The sequence below is a fragment of the Rhincodon typus genome, chromosome 1 (assembly GCF_021869965.1).
Source record: "Rhincodon typus isolate 14 chromosome 1, sRhiTyp1.1, whole genome shotgun sequence".
In the NCBI taxonomy this organism is placed as follows: Eukaryota; Metazoa; Chordata; class Chondrichthyes; order Orectolobiformes; family Rhincodontidae; genus Rhincodon; species Rhincodon typus.
The window spans coordinates 120,252,193-120,270,462 of NC_063332.1; the positions used below are offsets into that span (position 1 = coordinate 120,252,193).

Here is an 18,270-nt window from a genome sequence, read left to right on the forward strand (position 1 = left end):
TCATCCAGATCTACACCTTGTTATCTCAGATTCTCCAGCATCGGCAGTTCCTACTACCTCATTCCTGAGTGATATCCTGGAAGATGCCATAATGGTTGCATTCTCCACAAGTCATGTCTCCTACAGATCTTTTTAACTTCCATGTTAGCAAGTGGTCCCTCTAAGGATATACTTGATGATGCCCATGAGAAAAACTACAACTGATGAATAGGGGAAGTGCATCTGGAACGACATGAACATAAGAACAGTTAAAGGGCAAGCCATAGGGTTGTTGGAGATACTACTCTAGTGACTGAGAAAATCAGGCTTTTACTGTGTCCAGCTGAGCTGTCCTAAATGGTTGTGGTATATTGTGCCTCATACAACACAGTGCTGTGATGATCAACTATGCATTCCCAATGGGAGCCCTGCAGCCACTTATCTCGCTGCTAAAGATACCCACAATGCTCTCATACCTGCACAATTCAGTTAACCTGAGCATGTGAAGCTTTATGGTGAAACAATGCTGACCCTACTGCTAGCTCACAATCCCACAATATACTCGCTGTCATTAATTCTTCCATTTCATTAATAGCCATTTCTCACCTTTCACTCTGGTCGTCACATGTACCTTTAAACTTTAGACACGCTTTCACTCTCACTCTCTCTTAAAAATTCACAAAACTAGATTTGTTCGTTCCACAATCTTTTGATGATACCTCACAGCTATCTGCACAGCAATGAATAATCTTTTGCTTTATTGGTTGCTTGGTTAGACCCAGGGTTTTTCTGATTGTCTTTAGCCTTAAGAATTATTTGTTTTAGTATCCAAATTAGTTTTTCTGTTGTTTTGACAGAAAATTGGAGAGAGCAACAGGGCGAGAGAAAAACTTAATGTGGCTATCTTTTGAGGTCACCTTGCTATACTCTCTCTCTGCTTCACACCCATCACAAGATCTGTGTTAAACTACAATCTGACCAATCAGAGGCTTTTTTAAAATTAAACCTATTTTTCCAATCAAACTATTTAGAGATGTTATTTCCACATCTTTGAAGCAGGTGGCACCTGGACCTTTTGGTCAAGGGGAAGGGACACTACCACTGTGCCACAAGAGGGCCCATAATTAGAGGATTGTTGAGGTAGTGATTGTAATGAAGTCAGTCAACTGGATCTTATAGAATACAAGTTCCCTGATTGGACCAGATTAACAGCTCCAATCAGGGATCCCTGGCTGACAGATAACAAGGGGTGTGTCAGAGATACACCGCTCTGAGAGCTGACTCTGAAGAGGCATCACTAAAGTCAAGGACTGTTCGTGTGTAAATAAAGGGTGTATTGGTGACGGGATACTGACCCCTGCGGAGTTAATTCAATTAGTGTGCTCAGCACTCCTAAACCCATAATAAACAATGCTACTTTGGATTCAACGTCCCCAAAAAAGTAACATTGTTTCATATGGCTTCACTTGTTTCCCAAAGTACAAATTTGTATTTTTTCTCCTTTTTTAAAGCAGTCTCCACTTTTCACACTTCAGTCCATTGTCTTAAAAAAAAAATTAGGAAGATATTGCCTCTTACCAATGCTTGAGAGCTCTTCCAAACATCTATTCTTGTGCATGAACTACACTTATGATGTTCCCTTGAACCATTGGCTCAGGAGATATCAAACAGGGATGACATCAGAAAGGGATCAGATGGATGGGGAGCTGTTTGTGAAGAGTGTGCAAGTGCATTGATCAGAGTTCCCACCCCCATATGACCTTTCTCTTTTTTCCCTTTCATGCCCGCTTCCCTGCTAAGCAAGAACTGGAGAGCAGCTTGCTGCATTTCAGTGAAATCCTGAATGGTAAAGGAGATGCTTTGCTCCATCACATTGAAACTGACAAACTTTGTGTGCTGACCACTGGTGAGGGCCAGCATCCACTTGGTTACCTATCACACCTGATGCTCCACATCGGTGACTAAATTCATGAAATTGGAAATGAGTACCACATCCCACGATATTGCAGCATTCGTTAGAGATAGAATGTTCTGCTTTTTCTCCAACTGTATGCAGCGCCCTCAGAAATCCTGATGAAACCTCAATGTTTGCACTTAGCTGGGCAAAGCTTGAAGTGTCCTGTCCCTCTAATGTGAAATCTCCACTGGTGTTCTTGGCTCGAGCATGTTTTCCTGATCGTTTATAATGTTTAACTCATTGTGACAATGTTACTAAATGCATCAGAGGTCCCTTCAATGTGTATAGCATCTGGGTGACTGGAGAGTGCACTTAAGTCATGTAGCAGTGTTTCTCCAGAGAGCGGGACCTCCCCTCAGGATTCCTCGAATTCCCCCTCCATCTATAGACCAGTTAGTCTCTCATCAGTTGTTGGGAAGCTATTGGAGAGAATTCTTAGAGATAGGATTTACACAAATTTGGAAAAGCATGGCCTAATTAGGGACAGTAAGCATGGCTTTGTGAAGGGCAGGTCATGTCTTACTAACTTGATTGAATTTTTCGAAGAAATGACAAGGGTGATTGATGAGGGTAGAGCAGTGGATTTTATCTACATGGATTTTAGTAAGGTTTTTGACAAGGTCCCTCACTGTAAGCTCATCCAGAAGATTAAGAAGCATAGGATCCATGATAACTTAGCCAGATGGATTCAAAGTCGGCTTGCCCATAAAAGGGAGAGGGTATTGGTGGAAGAGTGTTTTTCAGGCTGGAGGTCCGTGACTAATGGTGTTCCACAATGATCTGTGCTGGGACCTCTGTTTTGATGTATAAAAATGACTTGGATGCAAATGTAGATGGGTGGGTTAGTAAGTTGTGGATAATGTGGAATGTTATCAAAGGATACAGCAGGATATAGATCAGTTGCAGACATGGGCAGAGAAATGACAGATGGAGTTTAATCCATGTAAGTGTGAGGGTGCTGCACTTTGGGAGATTAGATGTTAAACAAAAGTATACAGTTAATGGCAGGACACTGAACAGCATTGATGTACAGAAGGATCTTGGGGTTCAAGTCCATAGCTCCCTGAAAGTGGTCGTGCAAGTGAATAGGATGGTAAAGAAGGCATATGGCATGCATGTCTTTATTGGTCAGGGAATTGAGATGTCATGTTGCAGCTTTATAAGACTTTGGTTAGGCCACACTTAGAGTATTGCGTTCAATTCTGGTCACCACATTACAGGAAGGAGACTTTGGAGAGTGTGCAGAAGAGGTTTACCGGGATTAGAGGGTATGAGCTATAAGGAGAGGTTAGAAAAACTCAGGTTGTTTTCTCTGGAGCAGTGGAGGATGAGGGGATACTTGATAGAAGTCTATAAAATTATGAGATGCATAGATAGGGTTGAGAGTCAGAATCTTTTTCCAGAGTTGGAATGTCTAAAACTAGGGGGCAAGCATTTAAGGTGAGAGGGGTAAAGTTCAAAGGAGATGTGAGGGGCAAGTTTTTTACACAGAGTGGTAGGGGTCTGGAACACACTGCCAGGGGTGGTAGTGGAGTCAAATACAATAGGGGCATTTTAAGAGACTTTTAGATAAGCACATGAAGATGCAAGGAATGGAGGAATATGGACCAAGGGTGGGCAGAAGGGATTAGTTAATTTGGCATCATGTTTGGCATAACGTTGTGGGCCGAAGGGCCCATTCCTGTGCTGTACTGTTCTATGTCCTATCGTCTGTTGGCTCTTGCACACTCTTGAAGTGCCATTGGGAGATTAAAAAATATGAATTAGAATTGATAAAGAGAAAGCATCACAAGGCAACATAGTTCAGGTCATTAAGCTTCAGTTACTGGCATTTATCAATTCAACAAAAATGAATGTTACATGCTATGTAGTTGTGTGATATCCAGTTCTGTGATTGATCATCTGCTCAACCATTGCTGATTTCCATGGCCTGTTCATGTGCAGTGGTTAAGCTGGCTACTCCTAGCATGCACCCTGTCTCCTCTCTCTCCTCTTCTTTCTCTTCTATTCCTGCACTCTTTTGTGCTACACTTTGCAAGGACAGAAAACAGAGTTATTACTGTAAGAATTTGAATACTCTGAGATTGTAGAAAAACAGAACTTGTGGAGCATAATTGTAAAGGATTGTTGTAAGATGGCAACAAGATGAAAGTATATTTGCATGTTGGCTGTTAATGTTTATATGAGGAGGTATCTTTACAGAGCAGAATAAGAGGACCTGCAAGGCAATGTTGGTCTGAGGAGTTCTTAAAATGAGAATGCTGGGAAGTCAGAGTGAGAGGATTGCAATTCGAATGTGGGATGCCACTCTCCTTTCCTGCACTGGTGAGGCCATTGAAGTCATCTTTCTTTGGTCTTGTATTCATGTGCAAAGTGCCAAGCTTTTCCTTCTGTTCTCCATCATTTCAAGCCACAGCTGCTTGATTCCAGAAGCTGGCTTAATCCTGATGTCTGTTGTGAACAATAGTTCTCCGAGGCCCGTTATGGACTGACAATATGACTTACAGGAATGCCTCGGAGGGCACCTTCTCCGTATTGAACATCTATCACTGCATTGTACTTTGTCACATCTCTTCTGTCATTTCTTTAAGACGTGTATCTTGCCAGGCCCATCTTAGAGAGAGCCTTTAACTGTCAGGTGTGGGTTGTCACCACACGCCCACTTCCGTTGATATGAAAATCCAGAAGGGGCATCTTCATGCCAGAGCTGAGCTAAACCATGATAAAGCCCACACTAACTTTTAGATTTCCAACCCAATTATGACCCCTCCTGGTTCATATTAAAATTCTATACATTTGTATGATGCAAATTATTTCCAGTTCTTTGCAAACCCGGGAGTTTTATTTCTTTTGCACATGCTTGAATTGTACTATTCAGAAAATTGTATGTACAGGTGTTTGCTGGCAATTGTAGTTAATCAGCTGCAAAGAGTTATGAAAAAACAAAGTGCTGGAGAAACTCAGCAGGTCTGACAGCATCTGTGGCAAGAAACTGCGTTAATATTTCCAGTCCAAAGATTTTTCTTCCGAACTGTTGGAATCAGTTCTGAGAAAGAGTCAATGGGGACTTGAAAACATATTAACTCTGTTTCTCGTGTCAGAGATGCTGCCAGAGCTGCTGAGTTTCTCCAGCACTCTCTGTTTATATTTCAGATTCCCAGCATCTGCAGTACATTGCTTTCATTTTATCCAAGAATTATAATGCTACCAAGTGTCATGAACGTGAGACCTAAATTTTTTAAAAGAGTTGTAGTTTTCAGATAGAAAAATGAAGAAGCGAGGTGTATTGGGATTGAAAGCCCGTGGCTGAACTCTGCCAGTGTAGATGAGACAGAAACCGTCCTGGGCACATAGTTTAACTCCAGGAATATACCATGCTTAGCAACCTCAGACCAATTATCTCTTGCAAGAGATAACAGCGGGAAATGTAGTATGAGCAAGCTGCTGTTTGGCACTTAGAGCCAATAGCTTTTCTGTAAAATTGGCCTTTTTTTCAAAAAGCTGTTGTTAATGGGAATTCCAGTTGGTGCCCAAGCCAACAGGAACAGAGCAGGTTGCTCTTACCTTCATCAATAAGCTGACCTGAATAATAACATTGTTTCCTGGGTGGTTGTGAGGTCAACGCTAAGAACAGATCTCTACTCCACATCATTAAGAGTCTAATGATGATCATGAATCCATTGTCGAGTGTTGGAAAAACCCACTTGGTTCACGAGTGCCCTTTGGGGAAGGAAATTGCCCCTTAGTGGTCTGGCCTCCATGTGACTCCAGACCCACAGCAATGTGGTTGACTCTTAACTGCACTCTGAGAAATTAGGAATGGGCAGTAAATGCTTGACTAACCAGCGATGCCTTCATCTCGTGAATGAATTAAAACAAAATCATAGGCCAAGGTTGCATTGGATGCAAATTTCAACTGTCTCAGACTTGTATGTGATTTGGGACAGAGGGGTGTGTGGAGTAATTGGAAGAGTTTTGCTACTGCTTTTTTGTGATGGTCATTACCAGTTGCCTACTTTTGATTTGAAGCTTTTGGTATTGCTAAATAATAATTTCTATTGTTGGTTGTGTGATTTTGCAGCTGCTCTAGATCACAAAATACTATTTAACCTGTTGCATATGTGATAGGGGCTTTACATTTCACAAGTATTATTCCTGAATGTGAAACGAAGATGTAGTATTTCCTACCCAGCTACTGTCTCAGCCTGATATATTTTGCTAATTATCATATGTCTGGTTTCTAAATATTTAATTCTGCCATTAAGTAAAGATGCCGACGTTTTTCCTTACCACCAGCATTTAGTGCTCGCTAAGTTTGTATCATTAGTTAAGTCTGTATAATTTCATTAGTGGAGTTGCCTCAGTAGTTATAGATTTGTTATTATTTTAAGAATATAAAAAATTACCTATTGAAGTGTATGTTTGAAGCTCAAGTGTAATGAAAGAATTGTGTTGCATAAACCTGTGTACAAGTATCATTCATATTGTTGTTTACTTGCTCTAACATGTATCTCTTGTCAGGGCCTGTCAGCACGGCCCCAACAAAATCCCATACATACCGAATTCCCAGGCCTATCATTGAACATCACTTTCTTGACCCACCTACCTTTAGCTGGCAGTGTCCACCATTCTTGCTAGTGCTGCTGGTGTTGGCACTGCTGACCTCTGGTCTATAATGCAGGAATATCTTCTGGACAGAAAGCAGTCCCATCTTATTGCTAATTAAAGGGTCCAAAGAATTAATAAGGGCACGTCAGTCAAGTATAGGCACGCTCACCCCCAACATTTATGCTGGGTGCAAGGTGCCTATCCCTGTTATCTAAATCAACCCACAAATTTTACTTTCTTTGGTATAAGTGCTATCAAGGTAAGATCTTAAATTTTCATATTACATTTCAGAATTTAGCTTTCTTTTTTAAAATTTGATAACATCAGATAAGAGATTGTGGCTTTCATATCAGTGAATAATGGAAGTAATGGCCCAGTAGTTTTATCCTAGACTATTAATCCAGAGACCCATGTAATGTTCTGGGATTCGTGTTCAAATCTGCCATGGGGAAAAAGTGAAATTTGAATTCATTGAGAACCTGGAATTAAGAGTCAAATGAGGACCTTGAAACCATTGTTGATTAGCTTACCTCGTCTGGCCTATGTGTAACTCCAGACCCACGACAATATGGTTGACTCTTAACTGCCCTCTAGCCAATTAGAGGTAGGAAATAAATGCTGGCCTAGCCGGTGATGCCCACATCCTGTGAATGCATAAAATAAACAAAGAATTTGCTTAACAAACAGAAAATATGCTGCTTGGTAAGACAGAACTTGAAAATTGCTGAGAAAAGGCAATCTGTTCAAAGCTTTTCTTCTTGATGTGATCGGGAAAGATGCAAGAATGCCAAATTTCATAGAGAGCAATGATTTATACTGTGTAAGAGAAAAGTTCAGATTGGTTGGTTAAATAACTCCATGAGGGCCAGTAATACATCGCAAAGTCAACCTTTATACACGTACAGTACGTGACACTGATCCAGCTCGCTCGGAGTCAGCTCCTAGAGTGCTCAGAACCCCTGACACTCTTGTTTATATTTGTCAACCAGGGCTCCCTGATTGGACCAGGTTGACAGCCCTAATCAAGGAACTCCTATTCTGAGATCCACCTGACTGATCTCGTTCCAATTACTACAGTTGGCAAGTCAGCTCTGGTTGGTCAGGGTATTGCCATGGAGTTTGCAAGGGAATATTGATCCCTGTGCTTTTGTTTAGTTTAGAAAGGTGCAATGTCTATACATGTTCCATTTTACTGAAGGCAACAGATCCCTGCATAATAATATAGGATATAGGGAGGCGATGGTCTCGTGGTGGTATTGCTGGACTGTTAATCCAGAGACCCAGAGGTAACGGTCTGGGGACCTGGGTTCAAATCCCGCTACAGCAGGTGGTGGAATCTGAATTCAATAAAATCTGGAATTATAAGTCTAACGATAACCTTTTTATCCATTGTAAATTGTCAGAAAACCCATCTGGTTCACTAATGTGCTTTTAAAAAAGGAAATAGCCATTCCTACCTGGTCTGGTCTACATGTGACTCCAGACCTACAGTAATATAGTTGACTCACAACTTAATTGCCTCTGGGCAATTAGGAATGGACAATAAAACTGGCCTAGCCAGCGATGCCCCCATGCTATGAATGAATAACTAAAAATTTGTAACTTCTAGCTAGCTTAGGTGAGTCATATTGCACTTGGTATTTGGCATTCTTGTATCTATCCTGATGTGAGAAAGTGGCAAACCTTTGACAGCATTTTGTTTTTCAGCAATAAACATGAATTTGTAGTGTATTTAAATTTATTTACATTCTAATTACATCCCTTTCCTCTGAGCTTCAATAACCCTAAAATGTAAACTATTTTCTTCAACAAATTGTAAAGTGCTTGCTTAAGTCAGACAGAGTGTGGTGTCTGGAAGCACATGCAATGATTATTCACAGATCGGTGAATCATATTTTGTTGTCTTAACCCTTGCACTACTCTACAAACAGGAACTCCATACTGTTGACACAAATGTGGTATCTGGCACTACAAACTTATCCTCACATTCTCTGCACGCTAAACCACAAATCTGAAGATTTTTTTAAAAAATAAAACAGTCCCTTTTTCAGGTTAAACAGCAAATTTGGTATTTTTCTTTAGGTTTCAATGTTTTTTAGTTTGCTCAGATATTTGCCTATACATAGTTGATTTAAATCATGGTTTTTTTTTATCAAATTCTGCTTGTGGTAAGTCTGGGAATAAAATCTAGAAAACAGAAAAAAAAGAAACCAACCTTCAACACCCACTTTAATACAAAGTATATTTACAGGAACTGCTGCCGTGCGCTGAGTGGACCTTGAAGCTCAGATACAGCAAGATTTAGTATTTTTGTCTTATTACATATTAACATTCTAAATAGCAAATGGTCATTTGAAGCAACATGCTTTCCTAATGTCTTGTATAATGCAATGAGTTATAAGTTTGAGTCAACAATTCTCACTCATGCAGCATAATTTTAGTCTCAGTCAGAACAACATTTCAACAAAAATTAAATCAATCTACATTCCTGTCCCATTCATCCTTGTAGCTGCTAGACGTCTCACTCTGGCATAGGATGTGGCGAATTTAAAATGCTTTCTTTCTATTATAAATAGCAAACAGGAAAATATGTGATATAAATATATTAGGTTGTCTTTAGAATGTATGTATGGTGTGGTGGAAAGAAAATTACAGACAAACTGAGGCATGATGAAGTAACAGCTGCTGTAATTATTTTGGATTATTTTTCTACCCATCGGCCTGGTTTATTTGAAATTTTGGCAGGTGAAGTTTGCAGCTGTACATGTGGGACTATTCATATCTTACCAATTTACTACTTTACAACCAGCAAGTCCTCTGTAGCCAGTGCAACAATTGTATTGATTACTTATTATTATTGGACTCTTGCCCATTGCGCATAGATATCAATTTCAGCTATTTGTTCTTGATAAACCATTAATAATAGCAATCCAATTGTTAAATCAATTATGTGCATTACGTTTGAGATTATCAGAAGTAGTGATGGCTAGTAAGTGTAGTTTTATGGTCAATGCAAGAGTACTAGGCAGAGAGAGAAAGCCCAATAGATAGACATGTAAGTGAGCACAAAATCTGTATCCACAAAGGAAATAAAGAAAGTATACGTAAAATAACATACTTTATGTTTGTGAAATGAAGGGGGGTGATTTTATGATATAATGTAGGTCATCATTTACCCAATAAGCACATTTTCAGTGAATTTTGATTGCATAGCCTGTGATTCCAATCAGTTATCATGTCAATGATTTCCCAAGATGTACTCCTTGTGCCTCTTGGATTATCAAGTGACTCATGATATATTATTTCAATATTATTTGAAGGTTTCTTTAGTATATTGTTAAGTAATATCAATTTCAACTATTTATTTTATGGGTACAGTTTAATATTAGAAACCTGGCAAAAAAGCATAAGCCTGTGATTAAGTTTCTTTTATGTTTATAATCATTCTAATGATCCATTCTTTGTCTTGTTTCTAAATTATTTTATTCGGAGGAAAGTCTGTGGAAAAAGTTACGAAGCTTTCATTTAAAGGAATAGAAGTTGGAACTCAAATAGCAAATAAGAGCTTAGCTTGACTGAAATGTATATTAAAAGTAATGTGCTGAAACTGAAATTGAAATATCAAATATTTAAACTTACCGAATGCCTTCCTTGACACACAGAAAATTTACAGTATTCCAAATCTCTGTGTGATGATGACGTCTCTCATGACTCTGACATTCTCCAGATTGTTGTATTTCATTTAATGGTCTTATTGGCCTGCTGTCTTGTGTGTTTCTGTTTATCAATCTCCATTTAAGTGAAAAGTACATGCGACTGCCTTTTTCCCCTCCACAGAATAATTTTGCATGTAAAGTTTGGGTTTCTAATCATCAAAACAATTTGTATTTAGTAATATGCAATAGCTGTTTGCAGATGGTCTGCTTCAGTTGCTACTAGATTGAGCTAACTGTTAAAAATGTTGCCCACAAGAAGATATGTTGAAAGAATTTTGTCAATATTCAGTTCAACCTTCTGCATTTAGCCATAGCAGTCCTAAACACATTTGCAGTCATCCTATTAAAATGCCGTCACAGGTTTTTCCTTTGCCAGAAGCTATTAATGTTAGCCCATGTGCATCCAAATTCCAATGGATTTTACTTTATCATTATCAATAAACATTCACTAAAATACCAGAACAGCATTTGTACCTATAAGTAATAAATTTGCTGTTATGAGCCATAAGTTAGAATGGTTTCAACCAGAATTGTTAGTGCAGAAATATTATGTTTATGTCTTCAAAAAAGCTTACACAATCTAGTCAGTGCTCCATTGGAAAAGACTCACTTTAATTATGTAAGCAACTGATCCTCAGATCTATAATTGCAATGAGGAAGAATTAGCACCTTTCCCAGTGCTGGATCTATTCATTAAATAGTGAAATTAAAAAATTTCCAGTAGAATTCTAAAAGTCCCAACTCTAGTTCTGTTGTTAGTCATTCATGTTGGTCTAATTTGACTGAAGAATCAACATAGCAGACTACAGACAAGTTGCTCTCTCATGCTGAGAAGTGGTACTTTTTCCAGAAAGGAATGAAAAATAGGAAACCATGTCCTGAAACCTTACATTGCACCTGTAAAATTCAGATTTGGCTGCAGAACAGAGGGCAGTTAAATGCTGGCCCAGCAAGTGAAGCCCACATTTCATGAATGAATAAAAAGAAGTGATGCCCAATCATAGAATCCCTAGCATGTGGAAGTAGGCCGTTCAACCCATCAAATTCACGCCAATGCTCCAAAGAGCATCCCACGCAGACCCGCCCCACTACTGTATTCCTGTAACTCTGCATTTCCCATGGCTAATCCACCTAGCCTGCACATCTTTTGACTGTGAGAGGAAACCAGAGCACCCGGAAGAAAGCTGCACAAGACATTGGGACAACGTGCAGACTCCACACAGTTGCCTGAAGGTGGAATCGAACGTGTGTCCCTGGTGCTGTGAGGCTAAAGTGCTAATCATTGAGCCAGCGTGCCACCCAGAATCAGACTTAATCATCAGATATGCAGTTTCTAAAAACTGGAGTTAATACAACAGGTGACATACAAATTTTACATGTATTGAAGTAGTAGGAATGCTTTGCTGAAATTTTTCAACAGATTTCTAATTGATGACAGTTGTATGAGATGTTGTTGGTGGTGAGGGGCCTTACAAAATATTCCTTGTTTTTTTAACAGATTTGCAATGTTCCACAATGTTAGAATACCACGAGAAAATCTACTGAATAGAACTGGAGATGTGACACCTGAAGGAACTTATACAACTTCGTTCAAGGTGAAACACAATAACCGAAAATACCGTCTACATGTATGGTTCTCCTTTACTTTATTGTAGCAGCATTTAAAGATGTCCATGTGTCACAGAAGGCTGATTTTAAAAAAAGGATGGCTGGCCAAAGCTCTGCATACCACAATACAAGCTGCCGTGTTACCAGCTGTAGGAACCTACTGTGCCAGCATTTATGCAGAACTTGTTAAAATATGTTATGCTCGTGATCAGGCTGAATGTGGTATAAAATGACCACTATAGTAAGGTTGTTATTACCTTCAATTAGGTCTGTAATGTTGAAGATGTGTCTGTGAATTTCTTAGCAGCTGCTTTATTTCAGCTTTTTTAAGTCTTGTTGAATGTGTTAATGACTAACAGGTACTTTTTACTTCGGTTTAATCATGTACAGCTCAATTCCTGTAAAGACTTGTTTGCGTCAGTAATTTTTTGGAGAGTAAAAGGATAACCAGAAGAGTGTAGGTATTTTTTATGATCTTAGTTGAGACCAGCAATTTTTGCTTTGCAATCCAAAAACCCCAGGTATTTGCAAAAAGGATAAAACAACAAGATTCAGTGAAATAACTGCACAAGGACCAGTATCCTGTCACCAAGTCATCCATTATTTACATATGCACAGTACATGGGCTCTGACCAGCCAGCTAAGAGCCAGTCCCTAGAATGAGGAGATTCAGCCAGGGGTCCCTCATTGCCCCAGGTTAAAAAGCCCAATCAAGGATTTCATAGTCCATGAGATCCACCTGGCCCTTGTTCCAGTCATTACATCCCTCCTCCTCCCAAGTCCGGGGATGTAGGCCTGTTTTAATCTTGTAGCTTCACCTGGGACGTTTTCATACCAGATCTGGTTCGTCCTACTCTGACTCGGATGGCGTGTACCAGAATGTAGCCTGTCTCTTGTGCCAGGAGCGTCTCAGGTGATTTCCCTCCTCCTCTTCAAACCGTAATGGTATTGATGCTGCAGCCATCATGCACTCTGAAGTTTCATCGTCGCTAAATGGAGAGGGAGATACCACAGTTTCTGACAGCCTTTGTGGCTGTTCTGAGGGGGCAGGTATGTTTTGCTCCTGTCCTGTTTGCGAGGTAGCAGCTTTCTTGTGATCCACGTGTTTGTTCAGGACTGCCCTAACTACGTAAACTTTGTATGACATGTGGATGGCATTGGTGTTCCAGCTGCTATTCCCTGCCCCCGCCCAGTTTGGACATTTAGGTACAATCTCATGCGGACACTTCTGCCAATTAGCAACTCTGCTGCAGCTATCCCAGTAGTTGTGTGAGGGGTGGTCCTGTAATCACACAGGAACTGGGACAGTTTGGTAGTGAGTGAAGCTGTAGGCTGTTTCTTTAAGCCTGCCTTCAATGTTTAGACTGCTGTTTCCACCAGACAATTGGACGATAGAACTGTCTGAACATGCCGAATGCCATTCAACTGTAGGAAACACTCAAAATCCTTGCTGGTAAATGACGCCCCATTGTCTGTGACCATTACGTCCAGGAGTCTGTGTAGTACGAATGAGGTTCGCAGCTTTTCGATCATCATCCCTGAATTTGCTGAATGAATTCTATGCACATCCAACACTTTGAATGGGCATCCATGATGACCAAGAACATTGAGCACATGAAAGGACCGGCATAGCCCATGTGCAACAGAGTCCAGGGTTTTTTTTTTTATAGAACCCCTACAGTGTGGAAACAGGCCCTTTGGCCGAACAAGTCCACACCAAACCTCACAGCATCTCACCCAGACTCATCCCCCTATAACCCACCTAATCTACACATCCCTATGGGCAATTAGCATGGCCAATCCACCTAGCCTGCACATCTTTGGACTGTGGGAGGAAACCGGAGGAAACTCACGCAGACACAGGGAGAATGTGCACACTCCACACAGATAGTCGCTCTAGGCTGGAATCAAACCCAGGACCCTAGCACTTTGAGGCAGCAGTGCTAACCGCTGAGGCCATTCCCACAAAAGTGGGGGCATTGCTGGTGGTAATTTCTGTCCTTGTTGGCACTCTGCTGCACTGGTGGGGCAATGCCCAATGTCAGTATCCAAACCATGGCCACCAGACATGACATCTTGCCAACATTTTCATTTGGATGAACCTGCTGGAGTTCAGCTAGTATCTGGCAGCGACCTTTATTCTGGGGAATCACTCTTGCTACCCATAGTTATATCCCGTCCTCTGCAGTGATCTGGTCTCGCTGAGTTCAGAAAGGTTTCTATCCTGGTTGTGATGGCTCTTTTGTTTTCCCTGGTTCTTAAACAGCCTAATAAAACCAGTAGCAACTCAGAATTAGAGGAGGCTTGGTGTCGTAATATTCTTAACTAAATCTGTCAACTCTTGAAAGGTTTTGGTATCTGGCACCTCAGGGAAAGATAGGCTCCTAATAACTGAAAATACTGTGGGCCCACAAGCAGTCAGAAGGATTACTCATTGCTTTTCATCTGTCCCAATGTCATTTGCCCAGAAAAAATAACGCATTCGTTCCACGTACGACAGGATGGATCAACACAAGCTTCCCAAATAAAGGCATGAGACTAGAAATGCTTACCTCAACTCAAAGAAGACTGTTGTGAGCGAACTTTCTTCAGGAGCATCCTGTTTTCTCAGCCACTGAAATAAGTGCTGAGAGGCCAGTATCCCATCACGAAAGTCACCCTTTATTTACATGTGCATAGTACATGGGCTTTGACCAGACAGCTCAGAGCCAGACCCTAGAATGAGGAGACTTTCTGAATCTCCTGTTTATATCTGTCAGCCAGGACTCCCTGATTTTCCCAGGTTAACAACCCTAATGAAGGATCTCATAGGCAATGAGATCTACCTAGCTCATGTTCAAATCACTACGGTCACAATTTACAAGCCTCCAACTTGTGAACACAATCCTATATAAGGGTGTAGTTTTAAAAATCTGACCTTTGCTTGGACTTAAGAATGGCTGCTTTAGATTGTCCTGAATTGTGTTCCAACCCAGTACAAATCAACTTGCAAACAGACTGAAGTACAGAACCCGTTCACAACTCGGGACTGCCTGTACACAAAAAGAATATGATTACTAATAACTGCACTCCATCTGAAATAATCAGTTACATGTACTCTAAACAAAACATTTTAACTCAAATTTTGTTCCACACTATTTGACATAACAATCTGAAAAATGTAAGTCCAATACTTACTGAAAATTAGAAAATTAACCACTTGAGATGAGTACTGTTTTAAAGCTTCACATAGGGCTTTTTGCTTATTTGAAGCAAGATTATTCCTTCAGAGTTTCTATAAACATTCCTTGGTTATAAACTTGCATTTCCACATGCCATCACTAGTGTCTTGAGCGTAGCCACTTCAGATCCACCTTCCCGACCCAAACTGTCAACTTTCCTGCTCCTCTGATGCTGCTTTGGCCTGCTGTGTTCCTCCAGCTCCACACTGTGTTATGTCAGATCAGAACTTTCTTAGGTCCAATGTTTTTTAACTTCAGTTCTTGCATTAAAAGACACTCTCTGTCTCCCACTTTCTCTTTCTCTCTTCTCTCTTTCTCTTCCTCTCTTTCTGTCCGCTCTTTCCCGTCTGTCTCCCCTAACTTTCTGCCATATCTCTCTCTTCCCTTGCTCTTTGCTCAGTCTGTCCTCTCCCCTCACCCCTGCACACCTTCTGTCCATCCACACCCACTCAGTGTTAGTCAATTAACAAGAGTTTTAAATCCTTTTAGCCGACACGCAGAATTCCAACAGAATCCTGCTTCAAGGCAATGTTTCTTGTAGCCAGTTTGTTCCAAACCTGAACGAATTTACTTGAAACAGAATCACACATAAGAATCTGTACCCAACCATAATTAACTTCTTGTTGACCCTGTCTACTCTTGTTTATTTCCCAGACAGCTTGGTTACATGGTCACTGGAAGGAAGTTGCATTTTACAAGAAAGTATCCTTCAGAAAAGCTTAGTTCTTCAAGGGATCATCGCTTCAACCTAAAATATAGGTTTTACTTGAAAAGCATTCAGGGCATCGCACATTTAAAATTAGAAGTGCACTTAATTTAGACTTCACCTGACGCAGGAGCAGCGCTTCAAAAGCTTGTGATTTCAAATAAACTTGTTGGGCTATAATCTGGTGTCGTGTGACTTCTGACCTTGTCCACCTCAATCCAACACTGGCATCTCCACATCTTAATTTATAACTAATCTTGGATAGTAGGAACTGCAGATGCTGGTGAATCCGAGACAACAAGGTGCAGGGCTGGATGAACACAGCAGACCAAGCAGCATCATAGGAGCAGAGAGGCTGACATCAGAAAAATGATGAAGGGTCTAGGCCTGAAACATCAGCCTCTCTGCTCCTATGATGCTGCTTGGCCTGTTGTGTTCATCCAGCCCTGCACCTTTGTTATAACTAATCTTTCTTGCATTCATCCAAAAAATGTTATCATGAGTGATTTTCAATTATTCCAGTACTGGAAGTGATACTTTGTAGTTGATACCCATGTTTTTGTAATTCCTATTTAGAACTCTAATGATCGATTTGGTGCTTCACTTGGAGCATTATCTTCTGGTAGAGTTTCAATCACAGGGATTGCAACCACAAATCTTAAGCTGTGCTTGACAATTGGCATTCGGTATTCTGCAGTACGTCGTCAGTTTGGACCAACAGATCATGATGAAATACCACTGCTTGAATATCAATTGCAGGTATGTGCCAATGTAACGTATTATGAAAAATAACCATCGACTGTAATAGGTACAAATTGCAATAAAAACTAGTCATTTTTAGTTATTCCTGTGCAGCATTTTTCCATGTTGATAGAGTAATCTAAAAACAAGTTATTATTGTCATTACCATTGTTATTTACCAAGGGATAAAGCTTGATTTGATTTGTATTTTTAGCTGATGGCTTGATGCTTTTCTTAACTCCACATTTAAGCAATATTTGAATTTGTGTTTAGGTATTACAGTGATCAAAAATAATGGAGACACAGTGATTCCCTGATTAATGGGAACTGTTGTATGTAATTCAGTTCCTGTCAAATATTTGCACATTCATTATATTCTGTTCACCATAGTCTTGAAGTCCATATGACTATGAAGATAGTGAACAATCCCCTGCATTTTGGGGAATACTGCTAAAGGATAGATGTGTGAACCCTTTAATGCCTTATAGACGCAGATTCGTGTTGTCTGGTATGAGTATCTTGGATAGCACAAATAAGCACATATTTCAAAACTTTTGAAGAGCTCCTTTTGTAACCTGCAGAGTGTAACTTTCAGAGAGTGGAGTGTGGCAGTTTTTTAAGAGTAAGAGTGTAAAAGGTAATCTCTTACCTTAGAATCTAGTTGCTGCTAGTTTTTCAATAACCATAAGTTGTTCAGTAGGGTTTAAAAGATAGATAGTTAAGTCTCTTTGGGGGAAGGCAGATTTTTTTAAAATAAAGCAGAATCTGGCCACAATAGACTGAGAACAGCTCCTTGCAGTAAGACTACAGCGGAATAATGGGGGGCATTCAAAAAGGAGTTGGGGAGAGTGTAGGCCCAACATGTACCCTTTAGAGGGAAATGTAGGAGCAATAAGTACAAGGAACTCTGGATGTCTAGGACAATTCAAGACTGGATAAAGAAGAAGGGTAGGACTTTTAGCAAGTCCAAAGAGAGCAATTCAGCTGTCACCCGAGAGGAATACAGGAAGTGCCGGAGGGAACTTAAGAAAGCAAGTAGAAGAACAAATAGGGGGCATGAAGAAGGACTTATGAAGGATTAGGGAGAATCCTAAGATATTTTACAAATACATTAAAGGGAAAATGTTAACCAGGGAAAGAATAGGGCCAATTAGGGATCAAGGGGGCAACCCGTGTGTGAAACCACAGGACATTGGAAGGATTTTGAATGAATACTTCTCTGCAGACTTCACTCTGGAAAAGGAGGACATAGGTACAGGATTCAGAAAAAGGAGCTTGCACAGTTTGACATAGGAAAATGGGGAGTTATTGGAGGCTCTGTCAAGCTTAAAAGCAGACAAATCCCCTAGCCCAGATGAATTACATCCCAGTCTGCCATGGGAGTTGAGGCAGGAAATTACAGGGGCTCTGACACTAATTTTTAATTTCTTTCTGGCCACAGGGAAAGTGTCAAAGGACTGGAGGATGGCTAATGTGTTTTTTTAAGAGGGGTGGTAAAGATGAACCAAGAAATTACATGCCCTGAATCTCCCATCAGCGATAGGAAAACTATTGGAGAAAATTCTGAAGGAGCAAATTAACACCCACTTGAAAAGGCACAGGTTAATTAGGGATAGTCAGCATGGCTTTGTCAGAGAGAGGTCAAGTCCATCAAATTTGTTCGAATTTTTTGAAAATGTGATCGAGTGTGTGGATGTGCGAAATTCAGTTGATGTAATTTATATGGATTTCAGC

At 40.3% G+C, this 18,270-nt stretch overlaps 1 protein-coding gene across 1 annotated transcript in view; it reads left to right on the plus strand.

Moving 5' to 3' along the window:
* LOC125484405 (peroxisomal acyl-coenzyme A oxidase 3-like) overlaps window positions 1-18,270 on the plus strand; it is a 37,357-nt gene that overhangs the window by 7,557 nt on the left and 11,530 nt on the right. The window contains exons 2-3 of the mRNA XM_048603031.1: window positions 11,759-11,855; window positions 16,372-16,554. Of these exons, the coding sequence (XP_048458988.1) occupies window positions 11,759-11,855; window positions 16,372-16,554 (280 nt within the window). The remainder of the gene's footprint in view (window positions 1-11,758; window positions 11,856-16,371; window positions 16,555-18,270) is intronic.